Below are 21099 nucleotides of genomic sequence, written 5' to 3'. Positions count from 1 at the left end.
GACCTTTGAAAGCCATCAGCCAGGGATTCTGTGGCTGTCTCCAACTGATCCAAGCTGCCAAGGCTTGTCACTGGTGCCTGGTCACTGCCGAAGGAGGGGCAGGAAAGTGGACCGGGAGGAGAGCCACATCCTGCACCAGCATTCTTTAGATTCCTATACAAGTGGCTTTCTGCTGGGTTCACCAAGGGCAGGGAGGGATAATAACCAAGGAAATGAGGCCCAAACACCAACAACTTGACCACAAACAAGTTTATGCAGCAATACAAACAAATCCACTGTTTTCAGACATCAAAACTGTTACCAATGAGAAGCGCAGTTGCTAAAGCCTTCAGGCTCTTTGATAGCAGGAAATATAAAGAGCAGAGCAATGGGGCTCTGTCTCCACCTCTGCATTTCCAAAGGGGTAAAGTGTGGCTAATTTGGACATCTGGATTGCTCCGAAGAGTCTGAGATGTTACAAAAGGACTGAATCATGAAAGTCAGCCAGTTTCTCTCATGCATTCAGGACGTTCATCCACCATGGGATGGTGCTTTGTAAAACCTTATGCTTAATTCAATCTTTCTCCTGACCAAGTCATTTACAGATACTATGTAAATGTAGAAATTTAGGTTTAGGGAGTTAAGTCATCCTCCTGCAGTCATATTTCTGTTACACTGAGAGTCATGACTCAAATCCAAGTGAGTCATGACTCAAATCCAAGTGAGTCATGACTCAAATCCAAGTGACTCCAACGTGACATCCAGGACTGCCCCATTTGGGGCTGAAGTAAAGGGAAAGTATGGGATTGGGACAAAAGGAACAGATTCAGAAGAGAGAGACACCAAGCAGGGACAGAGGCCCTCAGAGTTCCCTATAGGTAGAGGCCCAGGGAGGGAGGGAGGGGAGCAGCAGCCAGGAAGGGAAGGCCTAACAAACCCTTATCAATCTCCTACACTCCTAGGCTTGCTTCCTCCAGGCCTAGCTGCCTGGACTAAGAGGAAACACCAGCTGACTCCACCCACAGGCCCACTTGGCCAGAAGAAGGAGAGATAAGTGGTTAAGAATGTGAAGATATCCCAGTATTGGGGGGGGGGGGGGGCGGGCAGTAAGGGGAAGGGGGACATGAAGAGAGTAAAGATGGAGTTTGAACCTGGTCCACTGTCAAGCTCCCCCCAGGCTGCTACTGAGGATTAGAGGCGAGCATTACAACAAGGCCAGGCTCATAGAAAGAGCTAGAGACCTGTTAATTGTTACCACTCTCTGCGCACTATTTTCACACATGCCAAAATACAGGTGTTTATTCCAGAACTAACAAATCACAAACAGTATGACACAATTTGCTGCCATATTTCTAGTTTAAAGTTCTTTCCATGAGCTCCCCAACTCAAACCTGAACTAAGTATGACACCGTAAAGCAGTACCTTCCCTGTGTTAAATTTTAAAAGGCAAACCTGAATTGATGTATGCGCTAAGAGCACTTTTAAATGTTTAGAAGTACAGAACATCTTTCACAAAATCCTCTTGATTAAAACATACATTCATCTCCAAGAACCGAGTGGATTTAGAATGGAAGAACATCCCCATTGGTTTTTATAAATGATTCATCAATGTCAACCACCGATGAAAAATTACATATGCACAACTAGTGGGATGCACAATTAGGGGGATGTTTGTAAGAGCTCATGGACCTTCTCAGAAGCCCCAGTAGGTTCCCTATCTACAGCCTTTGGATTTAATAATACTCCAGCTTGAATACTGTAAGGGGGAAAATTTTTTTTCCTGTACCCTTTTAGCTTTAGTACCAGAGGCCTTGCAAATTCAAATGTCAAAAGACAGAATAATAAGAAAAGACATAATTTTCATTTGATGCTAATATTTTTACAGGCAGGAATGGAAGCTTCACAGGAAATAAAAGAAAACCCTAAGGAGTTTATATACCATTTTAACAAAGAGCAACACGTTGTGGAGATGCAACAAGATAGGAAAGGAGTTTGGACTTCTAAGGGCAGTAAATGGTGGGAATGTGAACATGTGGGGGAAACCAATGGACAATCAGAGTTATTTCAGCAAGTTTTGTTATTGCAGATGAATCTCAGCACTATCTCCAAATGATGAGTCTTCTCTTCCTGGTTCAGGAGACAGGAGGGAGGACAACTTCCCAAAAGGAAATTAATACCAATTGTGGTAGAAAGCTTCTCTAGTGTGGGCTACTTCTCAGTGGCCTTCAGCTCAAAATAATCCTCATGCCAAGGTGGCAAAGTTGGGGGTAGCATATTCTGATGCCCTTTACACTGTAATTTACTTGGCCTCTGTCTTCAGCCCTTACTTACCTACTTTTTCTTTGTAGCACTGATCACTGAGTGGCAGGGAATACACTGATTGGTGTACATGTGGCTTTGCCATTTACACCAACAGAGTAGAAGCTCTCTGAGCTCCAGAGTTGTCCTTCTCCATGGCAGAATCTCAGCGCTTAATCTAGAGTTGGTCTCAACAACTGTGTTGAATAAATGAATGACTTTCCATGCTACATCACTGTATTTTTTACAATTCCTTCAGTTTTTATGGCACAGAAATCTGCTTTTATTGACTGCTATTTTTCAAACACTCACTTTTACTCACTATATATTTATAGCACTATATTTTATTTATTTATTTGTACTGGAGATCAAATCCAAGGGCACGGAACCACTGAGTAATATCCCCAATCCTTTTTATATTTTATTTTGAGACAGGGTCTTGCTGAGTTGCTTAGGGCCTCACTAAGTTGTTGAGGCTATCTTTGAACTCTTGATGCTCCTGCCTCAGCCTCCCAAACTGGTGGGATTACAGGCATGCACCACCATGCCTGGCTCTATATTTATTTTCAAAAGTAAACAAGGGGGTGGAGGTATAGCTCGGTGGTAGTGTATACTTAGCATGCATGATGATCCGGAGGCAAAAAAGAAAAAGTAAACAATAAACGATGCGTTATTGCTATCAAAATCTATAATACAAAGTATAATGATACAAAACTGGCTTACAGACTATGCAAACAGGAGTCAATTATCAAAAATTAAGTTGGCTGGCCAAATAGGCTCCACTCTCCTACACAGGGACCCATGGAAGTCCTATTCCATCACTTTCTTGCCCACTATTAAAGACAAATACAGTTCTCCTTTGTGGCTAAAGATTCTTCTTACCTTTGGAAACTTCATCCAATCAATGTTCTGACTTATTTTTTAACCTGATAAAACCAGGAGAGACTTTCTCAGTGTGAAATGGGAAGGAGGATGCTATTTGCGTGTGTAATCACCTAACCCAATTAATGCTCCCACTGAATGGCTCCAGTAAGCTGAAACCACAATTCCACTAATGTCTACATTCAAGCCCCAGCTATGTTTGCCTGTCAAGTCTAACAACTTCCTATAGTCAAACTTCTTCCTACACAAGCCATCATGGGACCATTAAATAAGAGGATTGATCATTGTTAATTACTAGGTCAGGTTTTCCTTATTTATTTGTAAATCTTTATGGTGTCTGTTCACTTCATTTTCCTTAAGTATTTATATTATAGATGAAGGGCCACCAGGTGAACACTACTGGAGAACAGCAACTTAGATCACTCAATAAATAATCAAAATATTACCAAGTATTCTGCATATAAATTCCTTCCCTATATTACAACTTCCAGCCTAACTTTGAGCTGAAAATGTCAATTTTCACAATTACATAACTCAGGTTTATATATACATTAAGCATTCCACCTACAAAAAATTTATAATAGCATCAGATTTAAATAAAAGAATACATCGGATATAAAATGTAATCTACAGGATAATCTCAAAAATGCTTTGAAATATGACACAATATATTGACATTGTGGGTGGTAGGATTATGCATGTTTTTGCAAAGTTTTTCTAAGTTTCCTACAATGAATTTGTAATGCTCTCACAATTCAAAATCTGGTTTAAACATAATTTTAAATAATGATTCCATCAAACATGTTAAAGGTGGAAACCTATTGATTATATTTTCTATGAAAAAATATTGAAGACACTGATTTTAAAATGGCAGCTTTTAATAAAGTTTAAAGATTTCAAATACCTGCCAAAGGAAACACAGATATCCCTGTATTTTTAACTCATTCCCGTGAGCTGAGAAACCTCTTCATATTGCACATACATCAGCCACTGGCAAAATTCAATTACTTGCATCAGAGGGGAGAAAAAACAGTGTATGCTTAATTTAAAGGCCAATATTTTTTTGTAAGTAAAGCTGGACCACAGATGAGAAGTTCTAAGGTTCAAATAGAAAATCTGTTGACACTAAATCTAAAATCTTTAAACCTACATCACATGAATAAACTTAAACTCTCTTCAAAGCATTCTCACGCAATCTACAACATCCACGCAAGAAAAAAACAGCAACTTCCAGTTCTGAAAGTTGACCCATCATTCATGTTTTCATGAAAACAAATACTTCACAAGGATGAATACACAAGAGGAACACGCCAATCCCCTCTTCTCCACCCTGCCATACCATGCGGGTAAGTTTCCCACATTTGCTTACATACTTTACATGCCAGGAGTGCATTGGGCTTAAGTTGTCAAAAATTATCATTCTTGAAGTATCACTGGGTAACAACTTGGTACACACATGAGCAACCTTCTGAAACAAGGAAAAAAAAAGAAAAAAAGAAACAAGGCTTAACCCTACTATTTCCAGAAACCCAGAACCAAACTTCAATTCATTATCATACGTATAGATCTAGGTATACAAATATGCTGTTTATGGTAATGACATGTCTATCTACCTCCTTTTAATGAGCATAAGAAACTGATCATTGGCACAGCAGCATCTCATATTACTTCACAAAGAGGTTCTAGATATGTCTGCCCACAGGTTCCTGGAGTGGACCAGATGTCTTAAGGCTCTTGACTCAATATTTAACTAACAGCAACAACTCAAAATTCATATACAATTCAAGTGCACACAGAAATATAGAACACAAAAAGAAAGAAAGAAAGAAGGTGATAAAGAGATTGGAAGTCAGATGACAGGAACTGGGCTTACGATCCTTGATACCTGAGTGATTTTAAGCAACTTAACATCTCCAAATTCTACTTTCTTTATCTGTAAAATGAGGGAGCTTAAAATAAGGTTTTATGGATCTACCTGCTCCAAAACTATGATTCTCTTATTACACAACCTAGGATAAAATGGCAAACCTTCCAATATGGTACCACTAGCCACACATGGCTATCAAGTCCTAGACATTGTGAAGCCAATCTGAATTAAAATATTCTCTACTTGGGTGTGCTGGCACAGGTCTGGATCATAAGTTCAATGTCAGCATGGGAAAGTTAGCCAGACCCTGTCTCAAAATTAAAAATACAACAGGCTGGGAATGTGGCTCAGTGGTTAAGTGTGCCTGGATTCAAGTTCTACTACAAAAAAAAAAAAAAAAAAAAAAACACAGAAAACCTCTATGTGCAAAGTTTTGAAGACATATGGAAAAAATTGTAATATGCTTCATGAATAGTTATCCTATTGATCACATTTTGAAATAATAGCTTGGAATGACAAGTTAACATTAATTTCATTTTTTTTATTTCTCTTCTTCCTTTTTAATTTTATTTATTCATTCATTCATTCATTCATTTATTTATGGTGGTGGTGGTGGTGGTGGTGGTGGTGATGGAATCCAGGGCTAACTCTCCACATACTAAACATTACTATACATGCCCCCTACCTCTGAGCTATACCCTCAGCCCCTCTTTACTTTGAGTGGCTACTTGAACATTTAAAATTAGATCTAATAGTCCCTTTTTACTTTTGCTGGACAGTCCTGCCTTAGAATCAGGCCTGAGCATAAGTGAGATGAAATGACCCAGGGGAACATTTGAATGGAGTACTGCCATTCTTTGGCTCTTCCCATTAGAACTTGGTACTTCCCATTTCCATCCTATATGTATTAATGACTGTTTGAAAGTCATGCTTCTGTTTTCTCATTGGGTACACCAACAAGAAATCGATAGCAAATAACACTGGGTTTACAAATAATCATGTGATGTTGATTATTTACTCTAGGGCTGCATCTTAATGACCAACAGCATGTCTGAGGATAATGCTAACTGGTTATACCTTTACACAGGTTCTTAGACCTTGTTTTCCATTTCCTTTGAATTGGAACTATATTTAGAGTAATAATTTAGTTTACTTCATAAAGATGATTACAATCTACCTTTTTTCTTTTCATTTTTTGAAATTCACATTTGAATCTAATAAGAAAAACCTATGAACTTGTATGGTTGAGCTACATTTTTATTTCATTGATCTCTAACCAGGAAATTCTCAACTCATCTTTGTAGTCTCTATCAATTTACTTCATGTGTTTAAATGATCAGCGAAGCACAGAAAACTTCTAGAGAGCTTATTTACCTAGAAATGCAACAGACTATGAAACAAAGTCAATAAGGTATTTACAAGATTCAGTTGAGTCAGGGTTGGTGCTATAGCTCAATGGTAGAGCACACGTCTACCATGCAAGAGATCCTGGATTCAATCCTCAGCACAGCAATAAATAAATAAATAAATAGATTCAGGTGAGTCGAGAGTTGAATACTCAAACATTCTTCTCAGTACTTACTATTGGGCTACCAAATCTTTCAATTTTGTGATCTTAAACAATGGCATATATTGTCTACAACATAAGCTACTTATTTTTTAAAGTCAGACAAAGCAAGCATAATCCAGACCAATGAAGACCAGCCACTTCAAACTGGGCTTGGACCATAGTTAGTTATGATGGTTCAGATATTTTTAGATGTATGTAATCATAACAGAATTCAGAATAAAGTGTATGTTCTTTTGGAGAATGTTTTAAAAATAATGTTTCTCAAATTATATAAACTAATAACTATTAGAAAATTATGTGGGAATTAAAGAATTAATTTTTTACTTTCAAATTCTAATGTAATTAAATTTTCAAAGTTAATCAACATGATATAAGTAATCAATGCACTCTTTATGAGAGACATTTCAAAACATTGATAATTAAAAAATATAATTTCAAAATATTTATCAGTGTAATATGAGAAAGATATATGTTCAAACATTATGGCTAGCTGGGTGCAATGGCACATGCCTGTAATCCCTGGAGGAGGATCACAAGTTCAAAGCCAGCCTCAACAAAAGCGAGGTGCTAAACAACTCAGTGAGACCCTGTTTTTAAATAAAATACAAAATAGGGCTGGGGATGTGGCTCACTGGTCCAGTGCCCCTGAGTTCAAACCCTGGTATCCAAAAAAAGGGCTACTTTTTTCAGATCTTCACCAAACAATTATTCCAGACTTGCACAAATTGTTTTTGTAAAGGCAATGTCTAGAAGTAGGGTAACAATACATTTGATATATAAACTTTTTTTTTTTTTTTGGCCAGGCATAGTGTCACACCGATAATCTCAGCTACTTAGGAGGCTGGGGCAGGAGTAAGCATATTCAAGGCCAGCCTCAGCAACTCAGCAAGTCTCAAAATAAAATAAAAAAGGGTTGGAGATTTAGCTCATCGGCGATAGAACATTCCTAGGTTCAATCCATAGTACTGCAAAATAAATAAAGAGGCGGGGTGGAGGGAGAAGGGAGAGAGAGGGAAAGAAAACAAAAGAGAGAGAGAGAGAGAGAGAGAGAGAGAGAGAGAGAGAGAGAGAAAAGAAAGAAAAATTTTAAAGCCAAGATTCACAATAAGGGGGATGACACTAGAGAAGAATAGTTACCTTAGATTAGGTAGAGGGAAGTGAAGGGAGGGGATGGAGGGATGTGGGGATGGGAAGGACAGTAGAAAGAAACAGACATTATTACTGTATGTATATATGTGACTGCATGACCAATGTGATATACAACATGTACACTCAGAAAAATTAGAAATTATATCCCCTCTATGTATATCAAAGTGCATAAATGCATTATACTGTCATGTATAACTAATTAAACAATTTAAAAAATAAAATAAAAAGTCAAGATTTAAAATGGTTGCACTTATACTACCCTTCGGACTACTGTTAAAGGGAGTGAAGTGTTAAAAAAAAAATTGGAAAATATAACCAAGAGAAGCTTTCGAGGAACCATGAAAGTTTAGACATTTCCTTAAAAGACAGAACCATGTATAACATGTCAAACTACTAAGACATATTTTAAATAAATCTTTAGGTGCAGATGAAATAAATATCTAATATACAACTTCCAAACACTCCCTCCAAATATTATATCAAGCCTGCTTATAATTATTATTTTTTTTAAACAAATCTTCATTTCATCACATACTTTCTGGTCTACATCTTCATTTGGTCACCTAAAATATTCTAAATAAATAAGAAAATGTAAGTGGTTAAAATGAATTTTAAGATGGCTGCCTCACTTGTACTGATGTAAACATATGAAGGCTCACTCTCCTCTTTTCCATGCGCCTTTCTCTTCTGTTTCAACAGGACAGGTGAGCATTAACAGGTATGAACGAACACAAGAGGGTCACCGTGACAGGCAGGTGTTGCTCAAGAGGATTCAATATCATGCTCCTTCCTAAAAATCTTAAAGCCTGTTTTATCTGCTGCTCCTTTCAAGAACAAGTCAACAGCAACATCTCTAGGTCAAATGAGAGATGGCTTGCCATCAGGGAGAGGAACCTGATACCCCCATTACTCTCCAATCACTGACATTATCCCTTTTTGCCATTGCTCTAGTTGGGAAGATGTCCCAGGAACACCAGTCTGAACACATCCTGGGGTTGATCAGCCAAAGCAGAGAGACTTGGCAATGGATGTTCCTGCCATAAAACCAAAGACACTCCCCACCTCCTTCCTCACTCAACAAACACAGGTTTTCTGTGTGGTTAGCTGGCAGGCAGGGAGAGTGGGCAAACTCCACAGACCTCCTCTACGTGTTCATGGAGAATCTCTGCTTTGGTTCAGAATGTTTCGTAGTCTTCTCACTTTCCTCTACATCCTTTTACAGCACCATATCTCCTCTAGATCCAGAATGCCAGCTGCCACCCATTATTTTGCCTCTCCTTTATCCTTTAGAAGACAACCAGGAACATGTTCTTGTGGCAATGCCTGCTAACAGAGCACATTCACCAGCCTTCCCATGCAGGTAGGTGTCAGCCTCTGACCAAGAAGATGAAGCAGATATTAATCAGGACTTCCTCAAAAGCTCCAAAACCTAAGTGAACTACAGTTATCAATGGCTTCCCAGTTTGGGGAACCCAAATGGGATTTAAAAGTACCCCACTGCTCAGAAAATGAAGTTCAGACTCGTCAAGGACATCCCAAACCCTTAATCTCCTGTTGTCTTTCTCACCCACGTACTAATGGCTTCCTTCTTCCAAAGCTCTACCCCTCACTGTTCTGTCTGGGAAGCCCTACCATGCCCAGTTAACCTTCACTCAAACTTGAAACCAAGGCCAAATGCTGCCTGCCTTCTCTGTGAAGACATTATAGGTCCTTCCACTCTAGCCTTGGCCCATGATACCTAATTATTTCTTCACTTCTTCCTTCTCTAATTAGGGTGTTGAATTCCTCATGGCAAGAACCGTGCTACCTCTCTGCAAACAGCCCCATCTAGATTCTAGTGCTTCTGTCATAATTCAAACACAAAAATCACCCAAAACATGTCCAAAAAAGGAATGTTCTTTAAACGCAAGAAGGATAGAGTACGAAATTAGAAATAATTTTTAAAAAATTATAACTCCAAATCAATGTAACATTACAGACGTCAATCACAAATGTCCTGTAAAAATGTGAAGTCGGATAGAACAGGTGAAAGCATACTTCAAATATCCAATTAAACATCCTGCATTAAGGAGGATGTTTAATGCTAGCAGAAGAACCATGGGCTTGAGTTTGAACTTGATATGTTCTACTTGGTAAAATTCGCCAAGGAGCAATGAGGACAACATGTTGGATTTCTTAAAAAACATAAACAATTTAACATGTGATAATAAACTCTTAGAATATTGTTCCCAAAGTCCATTCTTGTCCAGGAAAAAGACTTACACTGATTTTTCCCCCTCATCTCTTCATGAGTTATTTATGACATCAATAAACACAACTAGAAAACCAGACACACAAGAAGTACTCCCAACAAACTTAACACTACCTATCTTGTGTCCCTAAAACACGACCCCCAAAATTCACAAGCAGACCAAAGTAACCTGAGTCTGGTTCACAAAAGTGAAGTAAAATATTCAACTGGCAGATACAAAGAAAGGGCAAGGTAAGTCGCCTCCCACATTGGTTGCTTATTTAAGTAAACCCTCTCTGCAGCCACATCCTTCATTACCTTTGTTCTGCACAACTTTGATGGCCATGCTGATAAATGACTCTGTCATAAGGACATCTCTGTCCAGCTACCTTCCCTCTCCTCTGTAGCAGCCACACAGTCACATGGCCACCCTATCATCAGCTGGAAATCTTCCAGCTACCCTCGGGGATTCCCTCCTCTCATACTTACTGAACTAGCAAGCAGTGTCCAAAATGGAAATGTTGTCACAAATAGACGCTTTTTTTTTCTCTTTAATTGTAGACACAATACCTTTATTTTATTTTTATGTGGTGCTGAGGATGGAACCCAGTGCCTTATGCATGCTAGGTGAGCACTCTACCACTGAGCCACAACCCCAGTCCACAAATATACTCTTAAAATACAGCCCTTCATAATTCTTCAACTAGCAGCAATAAGTAAATTGTCTTCATGTTCAAACGCCCTATGGGTTAGCCAAGAACCTCCCCCACCAAAAACAACTAAAGGATCTTAAAATTTGGTTTACTTTTACTGGATTTAATTTTTCTGAATTCTTTAGTGTAAAAAGATTTAATACTTGACACAAAACATTAAATACAAGCATGAGAAAATGTGAGCAAAATACAAGGCTAATCATAACCTCAATTAGTCTTTTAATGCCTGTCAAATAAATGGCACATAGTGGCATTAGCTTCAAACCCTTGAACTTGAAAAGTACTATTTCTTTTTTTTCCCCACATTTTTATATTAGTGCATTACAGTTGTACATAATGATGGAATTTGTTGTTACATATTCATACATGCGCATAATATAATATAATTTGACCAATATCACTGCCCTGTACTGCCCCCCTCCCTCCCTGCTTCCCACACCTTGGTCCCTTTCCTCTACTGACCTCCCTTTGATTTTTATGAGATCCACACCCACCACTCAAAAAGTACTATTTCTTGTAGAAAATACAAATAACATAATTCAATACTTTTTTAAAGTTCCAATTGTGATTCTCTTCATAGTAAAATAAAAAGAAAACATTAGCTGTCAGATGATAAAAGGCACCAAACTGAAATTTTCATTTTGATGGCCACTCAGTTTAATTCCAATACACATTTTCTTTCTAAACTTCACTACCTTAATCCAGCAAAATCATTTCAATGTGCCCTCATCTGAAAGTGTCCCAACAAATTAATAAAATATATGAGGCACTGAATTCCTGAAATGAAGAGTTGCAAATGAAAGAACACTATTAAGTTACTGACAGCATTCATGAAAAAGGTCTACAAAACCAAATTTTATTTAAAAGGCTTTAATTTTCTATGTTTGTTCAGAATCTTTTAAACATAAGTGAAATTTCCTCAACTCTCCAGAATCAAAACATGTAATTCTTTATCACAGTATAAAATTCTACGATACTCACTGAATATACTTACAAGCATTCAGTAAATACTAGGTTTAAGGAACTGTCCTGTTAAAACAAATTATGGAAAACTGTGTGGTCACATCCACTTCACTTAAATCCTCCACCACTTTTGTTTTGAATATTTAACCACTCCAAAGTAGATCCCCAGTCCCCAATTCTCTTACAACACAGCAAATACACAGTTCAGAGCTTTAAGTTTACCTTTGGGGAGTGAGCCAATTAAAGACCCTTTTCAAGAATATTATATAAAATAGCATACACTTCCACATAGTGTTCCCCCACACCTCTTGCCCACCTTAACTTTTTCCAAGTCACCTGGTCTTCCTGTTTATTCTGTTTAACTCACTATTCCCTTGGGGGAAAGGACCTCAAAAATATGTGTGAAACAGAAGACCTAATTTTCCTTTACTGGGTGTATCTATAAGAATCTAGGTAACAGAAATTTGATTTTAATTTTAAATATGATTAATTAAATTTAATATATACCTATGAGCAAAACATTCACAAAATTGATCTACATATTTGCACACTTACGGGGGCGTTCTTAAGACTCTGCACCTCAAACTAATATATTGTGATGACAAAATTATATTTGTTCTAAATAAACTATAATAGGTAACTAGCAGCATCGGGAGGAGGAATATATGCTATGAAATATGACTTTTCATATGATGGGTTTAAGTGTTAGTCTGAAAACACTAAGATTTCAAAACCTTTGTATCACTTTCAAAGTAAAGACTTTTTCTTTCCTTATTTTTTTTATACCTTTATTTTATTTATTTATTTATATGTGGTGCTGAGAATCAAACCCAGCACCTCCCACGTGCTAGGCGAGCGCTCTACTACTGCTGAGCCACAACCCCAGACCCATAAAGACTTTTTCTTAATGATTAAAATAAACAATATGGCTAAGAACGAGTGCTTATCTACCCTTATCATGTCTGCCTACCAATTCAATTGCAAATAAAATAACTGAGCAGTGACCTTTTTAAAAACAATGTAATTATGCCTTTGAAAGTCCATCCAATAATAAGAACAGATTTAAAAAGTGCTTTTCTTGGACTAATCAAGCCTTAATGGGTAATGCCATTTTCTTTATTTTCTATTAAAAATGAAACTTATGGTACCTCATTAATTTTATTGAAAAATACCAATCAAGTATGTGCAGACAAAGAAAAACTCAATAAATGAGTTTCTGGTAACTGGGGGCAAGGGGGCAGGTTTTAAACACGAAAATTTATCTCAAGGGTAAGATTAAATGGCTTGTTTTTCTTCCTGTAAAATGTCTTCATGGGGTCAAAAATATATTACTGTCATTAAGGCTTTAGCAACAAGGAGAAACAACTCATTTCTTTGCTTAATATAAATGACTTTTTTTTTATACAACAGATCTCTTATTCTCATAAGTGTCCTTTAAGGATGAAAAGTAATTTATTCATCTCTATCATTTAGGACACCTTATATTTTTCTATGAAGAGAGTCTGTGGCTTTCTATGGAAGGTGACTGACAGCACAGGACAAATTAGACTCTTGATTTAACCATCAAAAAACAAAATAAGTAACAATTTTTCTTGTCAAAAGAAAATTTTTCATCTGAAAAAAAATCTTCTAAACTTGAGAATAATATGTAAATGAGGGAATTCCAACAGTGTTTGGAGATCCCTAATAAGACCTTAAGAAATCATCACTTTATTGATCAGGATCCACTCACCCACAAACTGTCTCATTCTCCTCTCCCCTCTCCTACAGTGTTTATGTTGTCTATTTTTTTTCCTTGCTCACCAATGCTACACATGATTCTAGGTCCACCTCCTGCATGCCTACTACATTTATTTATTCTGAGCAGAATACTACAAATGTAGCTTAAAAAAAAAAAAAAAAAACAAGTGGATTCCTTGGGACTTTGCTTCTTGATCCTTCAATGTGTTAATCATCACTGAAGTGCAGTATCTGCAGTTTAATGCACTGAGAGCTTTGAACTATCCTTAGCCTAATTTTGAAATCGGGATTGAAAGTCTTTTCTTTCATGACCAAAATATGCTGATTTTTTAAAATATATACTTTAGATGTGATAGCCATATATCACTGATTATATACATTAACTTTATTTTGAAATTGATTTCTTAACAGAAATAAAACCTTCTCAAGAAATACGTGATTCAGTTTCCTCATCCCCGGTGAAGAGCAACTTCTGAGTTTCCATTCTAGGACCAAAATTCTTTTGCTGACATTTGAAATGGTCCACTTCTGCTCAGATTGGCAAAGTCTTGTTTACTAATTTTTCCAGAAAAGATTTTGCAAGAAACTAAGCCAAGCCTGTTCACAGCTCCAGTGCATATAGCTGGTGACCAACTAATAGTTAATAACTGACCAGTGTATAAACTGCTCGATATTAGACACTGTATGGCTGCCAATGTGTGCACATTAAAAATAGGTCGTTCCAGGCTGGGGATATAGTTCAGTTGGTAGAGTGCTTGCCTCTCTTGCACAAGGCGCTGGGGTCAATAGCCAGCACCACAAAAAAAAAAAAAAAATAGGTCTTTTCCATTTGTGTTAAAACCTGCTTATACTTTTTCCACATTTCCATACTGCTTAAACTTCTCAATTAGCATGAGCATGATTCATTCAAACATTTTTCAAGCAGACAATTGCAATAGAAAATTAAATATTTATTAAAAGAAATTTTATAATGTGTTGTAAAATTTTATCTGAGATATGCTTTTATATTTAAATCAAATCCATTCATTCTTATGAAGAACAAACCACCTGCTTCCTATAACAGTCTTAATTGGTTGATAATTGAATTAATAAGTGAAATAGTTTTTTTTAACTTTCAAAAACTATGTGTGAGACTTAAATGTATCAATTTTACATCACCATCACCATCACCATCATATAAATAGTAAGATTTACATAGCACTTATAATGGGCCATCAGGCTACATATATATTAATATATGTTCTAAGCATTTTACATATATGGCAATTTAATCCTCAACAACCTAAATAATGCTATGCAGTTTACAAAGGCACAGAAACTTTGACTACAGCCAACAGCTCCAAAGGGTCAGAACCAGTTCCTCAAACAGTGTGTGCTATAGTTTAGATCTTACATATGTCCCACGACCTATGTACTCAGGGCTTATTCCCTAATGTGGCCCTATTGGGAGGTAGTGGAACCTGGGACCTGGTAGAAGGTTTAAGATCACTGGAGATGTTTCCTTGAAGGGAATTGTGGAACTCAACATCTCCTCCTCTTTCCTTTTTGCTTCTGGGCTTCCTTGAGGTATGCACCTTACCTATCACACACTTTCCACCATGATGAGCTACCCAGCCCCTGGCCCAAAAGTAACCAGGCCGGCCAACCATGAACTACTGAAACCTCCAAAACCGTAAGCCAAAGTAAACCTTCCCTTTAAGCTGATTATCTGAGGTATTTTGTTACAGTAATGGAAAGCTAACAGTGAGCAATAATGCTGCCTTCTCTACACATCTGAGAAACACTAAATGACTCAGTGTTACTGGCCTAAGATCAAGCCTGGAATAAAAGTCAACATTATAAATGTAGAAATAATTCCAAGTCTTTCCATAGAGATGGGTTTTTAAAAAAATCTCTCTCATCTTCCCCATTTCAACTACTAACTTCGTTCATAAAATACTATAATTCTAACCATGTTCAAGCTAAATTTGAATTGTATGCCTCTTCAAAACGCAGGCACACAAAACAAATCTAAATAAAATGCCCTCTTTGCTCCATTCTATAGCTCAGATTTAACACATGTGAGGCTGAGTCCTCTGCACTGCTCTTTGAAGAGTCACCTAGCTAATATGTTAAGCCTCACTTTTTCAAAATCTGTTAACTGAGAAATGTGTCTAGGATTTTTTTTTAATAAATTACCTTATTCTTAGTTTTATCCAGTCTTTGGTGGATTTTTATTCCTAAAGAATCCTGATTAATAGATATATGAATCAGGATTAATCTGAAGAGAAAAAAAAAATCACCATTTTTTTCCAAAGAAAAATACTACTGCCCTCACAGAAATGGTTATTTCTTCAACTGTGCACATTGAACTGAAGACAATGAAACTTGCCCCCTTCTCTAAGGTTTTCATGTGCAAACTCTGAGTGAGGGTTTGGGTACTGTGCTTTTCTTTGTATAATGGAATGGAACAGAGTGGGAAGGAAAGGGGAAAAGAGAACAACTCAGACTTTTTATTGCCCATCATCCCATCCATTCAGGGAGTACTCATTCCTTCCCCGTAGTTTTGCCAGTCTGCCACCTTCTCCTCTCCCAGTGTCTCATGAGGGTGTGTCTGTATACTGTGATACAGGCTGTGAGACTCACAGGGTGACAGCATTTCAAGGGTTTGCAGAAGCCGGTATTTAACATCCATCTGGGTTCCACGTATTTGTATTCAAGATCCCATTATGAAAAGGAAAGGATTTCATGGTCAAATGAAACAGAAAGGTCAACTCACCAGCAAAAGACCTAAACACTGTGCAACTGTTAGTGCTTGGAGCTGAGGCCACTGCGGGCCATGACCTCACAAGTGTAGGTAGTGTGCCAGGTGAAGGGTGAGTTCTTCCCTGACACTACATGAGTTTCCAGCCCCATGAATGGAGTTTACTAGTAATCCTTGTTATAAGAAGAATGTTAATGTGTGACAGCTTGAAAAGAAATAAAAACACTTAACAATGGCCTGTGTTTTCTTTTGCCTTTCTCCATATTCCTTGCTCTACTGAGCCTTCCTGGCAGTACTTGGTCTTTCTGGTTTCAGAACAACTTGATGAGACCTTCTTCAAGATCCCAAAAGTAGCTTGCAAGTAGTTCATGTTGGTGAATTTGTAGCTGGTCTTAAAACTCTGGTTGCACATAAGAATTACCTAAAGAGGTTTTTTGTTTTTTTTTTTCTTTTTCTCCAAATGCCAATGTCAAAGCATTGCTCCAAAGGATCTTATTTAGCTGCATTGGGTGGAGTCCTGACAAGAGTTTTGTTTTTGTTTTGTTTTTATCTTAATCCCCATGATTCCAATGTGCAATCAAGGTTGAGAACCTGTGATTAATAAAATAATGTTCCTTGTTAGAAGCATTTGGAAAAACAAAAGCAAAAAAAAAAAAAAAAAATTCTACCCATCCCTTCATTACTATCCAGAGAATTGCTTTTTCATCATGTACTGCCTTGGTCAATGCACTACTGAAGATACCCACACCATAGGTTTCTCGATCCTGCTTTCAGTCCCTTATCTCGTTATTCCCAATTCCCTGCTCCTCTCCAGAGCATACCCTGCAACTGTCACATTTCATGTGCCTACTTATAGAGTCTGTTGTTTATCTGTCTTACCCGAAGACTGGAAGCTATGTGAAGGAGAAGATGGTTGGGAGCACTGCAATATCATCAATGCTTAGAGACTGGGTTTGGCCCCAGAAGTCAATCAGTAAAAATTTCCCTAATGATTAGATGAAGAGACTAATCAAGTCCAATCCTGCACTGTGCTCACCCCTAAAGAAGGAACAGAGAATAGAAGATAAAGGCCCTGCCTACACATTCCAGCCTGTTTGTGTGTGTGTGTGTGTGTGAGAGAGAGAGAGAGAGTGAGAGAGAGAGAGAGAGAGAGAGAGAGAGAGAGAGAGAGAGAGAGAGAGAGAGACTATCTGTCTCTCTTCTGGCAAAGGCAAAAAGAGGCAGGTAAACAAATACCGTACCTGTACAGACTTAGCCTCCACGCCCCAGACTTGGGATACAAACCTGGGCGGAAAGTTACTACCAGGAAATACTACAGGATTATCTCATCCATTGTTCCTTTACTCCTTAAATATAGGTTTTTACCCTGTAACACTTTCACTCTATACACAGCTAAATCTGTATTCTTTCTAGAACTTAACATGTAAGTTCTTTCATAATCATGAGCATGTTTTATTTACCCCACAAACTGCAGGGTGATGGGGAAGGGCAGTGAGTAATGAGAATTATGCAAGGAAATTAAACCTTACATTCTTGAAGCTTGGCACTTGCAGATCATTTGTATAGGTTTATCTTTGCTTACATGATTGATATACCAAGGTAGAGACTTTAAAAGAAACACATTAATCAAAGATGCTTTGTAAGTCTCAAGGCAATAAAATTTGCAGAAATAATGTACTTTCTACAGAATTTTATTGAACTTCTTTCATTCACTTTTTCAGGCAAATAAAAGCTATGCTTATTTCTACAGCAACTGACAACCTACATCATCATATAAATAACTGTACAAAAAACTTCCTGGTATGCCATAAACAATAACTTAAAATAGTGATCCTGTAGCAAGAAGGAGATTGATTAACCATAAAATAACCTCTCCATTATCCTTGAAACCAAAATTCAATTGAGCACATTTCTTTGCCTTTTTTTTAAGCAGTCATTATTAGTCATTCCTAACTTTCATTATTAGTCATTCCTAACTTAACCTTGTAGTCTTACATGTTCCTTTTCATTTCCTCAATCCCGACCAGGAACAACTGCTCCATCTAGTAACTTCTCTGCAGTACTAATAGTCAGGGTCCTTTGCTGCTTAGGGTGACAGGAGAGTAGCTTTTGCAGCCTGCCAGTTATCATGGCTTCCCACTGATTAGCAAGAAAGGGTGACTCCTTGTAGATAACCATCTCAGCTTCACTATTCTGTGTGCAGGATTCTACCTTTAGGGCAGTTCTCATCAGTAGCAGTAAGTTTCTAGCATCTGTGAATCAGCACTATACCAACACAAGACAATTGTGTTTAGATGAAACCTTTAATGCAGGAAAGCAAAACCTAACAGGGAAAAAAAATTAATGAATGGATGATTAAGTAAATAAATAAATAAATATTTTGCATGTCAAGGATTGTTAAACTCATGCCTCTAATCAATACACCAGACAAAAGCATCAACCCGGGGAATAACAACCCTTCCCTGCAAGCTGGGGCCCCATTATCATTGCTGTCATTTGTTTCTTTTTTAGAGCCACCTGCAGACCTATTTTCAATAGTCAACTCATAATTACATTGGTTCAGTGACACAGAGCTTCACAAATCCCCTTCAAACCTCATTAGAGTGAATTACCTACCCTTCTACCAGCACTTTGCAAAATGTACTAAAGTCAATCTCATCTCCACCCTTTAAAGGTGATAATAACCAGAGAAATATCTCCAGAAAGATGGCATAAAAAGCAAATAGAAAGTAAATCCAAATCATATCTGCCTACATGTTACCTCTTTTTATACAGAAAAAAAAATGCTTAAGAAAGTTAAATATTTAAGTTTTGGCAAAAGCTCTCAAAACAAAGGTTATGGTGTGTTTTTAATTGCTTTTTTCTGTTTTTTAATTTGTAGTGAGACAATTCAGGAAAATTAAAATCATCACACAAACAAAATATTAAGTCATCAATCAGCATTTCCTAATTAAATGCGTCTTTTAAGAACATGGAAAACCAAATTCTTAGATTCCTAAACCAGCCTGTCTTAACTAGCCCTCCGGTGATTCCTGAGCCACTTGTGGATGAAAATCAGAAGGGAAAAAAGTTCAATGACCTTGTAAATTAGGGACTAAAAAACTGTAATGGTGTGACAATCTGTACAGTCTCCGTGGAATTACAGAAAAACACTTGCCCGGAAATTGCTTTTTTGGAAAATTACTATGAGGTGGGGGAGAGAAGGGGACAAAAATGGGGAGGGGTGGTTGCAAATGGTAAGATACTTAACAGGAACCTCATCAATGTGAAATACAATCTCCTCTGCCCCAACTGTCAAGCAAACAACTTCCAAGCATCTTCAGATAAAAAGAAAAATAGTCTTTTTGCTCAGGCGTTAGCTGAATGTTCCAGAGTTGGGTGAATGGGGAAGACTTGTTATACACCTAGTGGTGGGTGGATTTCACCAGGCTGCAGCCTCCACACAGCTTTTCTTTGCTGCACTGCAGAGGCGCCATCTTCTCCGTCTTAATCTTCACTCTGTTCAACCCTTTTATCTGCACCCTAAAAAAAGGAGCCTGCGGACCACCATCCTGCGCCCTCAGGGGGTCTAAACCAGAATCCCCAGAGCTGCCAGGGAGGAGGCCGCGCCTTAATCAGACAAACGTCCCCTTTGATGCCCAGGAGGGGTGAGATCCTGCTTCCCACCACCCGCCACTGCCCTTTCCAGTCGCGCACCCCACTCTCCGGTATTTCTCCCCAAGGACTTTAGAGCCCAGCACGAATGAAAGCACAGTGGTGATCCAAGGATGTGAAGAAGAGCGACCCCGAGGCTCCGCCGGGAGGCCCCGGCAGCGCCCCAGCCCCCTCTGGGGCAGACGCGCGGCGCTGGGAAGGGAGCCTTGGTGGCGCACAGACTACCGCGGCTCAGCCACCGCGCCCCGGACGGCGAGGGCGGGGTGCCGCCGCTTTTGTTCCAGGGGACTTTCTCCCTGGCTGGGCGAAGCTTGAGGGTGCGAATAAACGCCCGGGACGTCCGGGCTTAAGGAAGGTGCAGTGGCCGCTGGTCTCCGACCCCTCCCATCTCTCGCAACTTACACAAAAGGGAGACGCGGAAATGTACAAAGTTTGCCTGCGGAAGGCGGTGCGCGACCCTGGCGCCAGCGCCAGCTAGGGTTGTTCGCAGGCTGCCACCGCCAGCGACCGCGAACAGGAACAGGGATGGAGGCGAGCAAGAGGGGTGGAGGTAGGAAGAGAAGGTGAAACGCGTGGCATAATCAAAAAGAAGCCAGGAGACCCCCAGCTTCCAGAGGGGTTCCGACTCCTCCACCCGGGGGCCCGAGAGATAGGGAAGGGCAGAGACTGAAAAAGACTCCGAGACTGGATCCGGGGACTCTGCGTTTTCGGTTTTCCACACGTGCTCCCTTCCCCTTCTCCCCCATCTGGATGTCTCTCGCCTCCCTGGACCTTGATCTCGAGACAGGGCTGAGTCAGGGTCTGGGATCAGTGACTCCCCCTCCCGTTATTGCCCAGAGCTGGCGGGGACTAGGGGAGCCCCGCGCCTCGCCCGCTCCGTCTCCGCTGACCAGGGCGCGCGTCCCCGGGGCAGGGCTGGGCCGGAGGCGGGGATGCGCAGGGGGCCCGAGAGCGGGGGTGGCGGGGAGAAGGGTACTCTTAGCAGCTCCTTGCTTCTCAAATTAAAGACTTGGGGGGAATCGCATCCCCACCATGCTCTCCTCCCCTCTTCCAGGGCACAGTACCCACCTCCAGCGCGCGAGCCGTCCAAGCGGCCAGCAGAAGCAGCGCCAAGCTGGGCAGCATCGCGACCCTGCGCTGGGCACCGAGTGCGCTGCTGTGCGAATGGGATCCGCCGCGCCCTTGCTCTGCTAGAGTCTGCTCCACCGTCTCTGATGGCCCGGCGATCGCACTGGTCCGGGTGCTCTCGTCTACCGCTGCCGAGGAAACTGACGGAGCCGGAGCGCGGCGGCAGGGCTCGGAGCCCGGAGA

At 39.4% G+C, this 21099-nt stretch overlaps 1 protein-coding gene and 1 non-coding gene across 7 annotated transcripts in view; one reads left to right on the top strand and one right to left on the bottom strand.

Moving 5' to 3' along the window:
- App (amyloid beta precursor protein) overlaps nucleotides 1-20988 on the bottom strand; it is a 242250-nt gene extending 221262 nt beyond the window's left edge. For all 6 annotated transcript variants that reach the window (XM_046430448.2, XM_046430449.2, XM_046430450.2 and 3 more), the window contains exon 1: nucleotides 20857-20988. In XM_046430448.2, coding sequence (XP_046286404.1) covers nucleotides 20857-20913 — 57 coding nt within the window. In that variant the 5' untranslated portion in view covers nucleotides 20914-20988. The remainder of the gene's footprint in view (nucleotides 1-20856) is intronic.
- LOC124083821 (small nucleolar RNA SNORA62/SNORA6 family) lies at nucleotides 16169-16319 on the top strand. The gene has a single exon (XR_006848925.1). It is a non-coding gene; the product is annotated as a small nucleolar RNA SNORA62/SNORA6 family (small nucleolar RNA).
- Nucleotides 20989-21099: the final 111 nt, after the last annotated feature.

This window comes from Marmota monax, unplaced genomic scaffold (assembly GCF_021218885.2).
Source record: "Marmota monax isolate L192 unplaced genomic scaffold, Marmota_monax_Labrador192_F-V1.1 WCK01_AAM20220418_F8-fsc00016, whole genome shotgun sequence".
NCBI classification, from domain to species: Eukaryota; Metazoa; Chordata; class Mammalia; order Rodentia; family Sciuridae; genus Marmota; species Marmota monax.
Note: the sequence above shows the minus strand (reverse complement) of the source record. Positions and strands in the feature narration are given on the sequence as shown.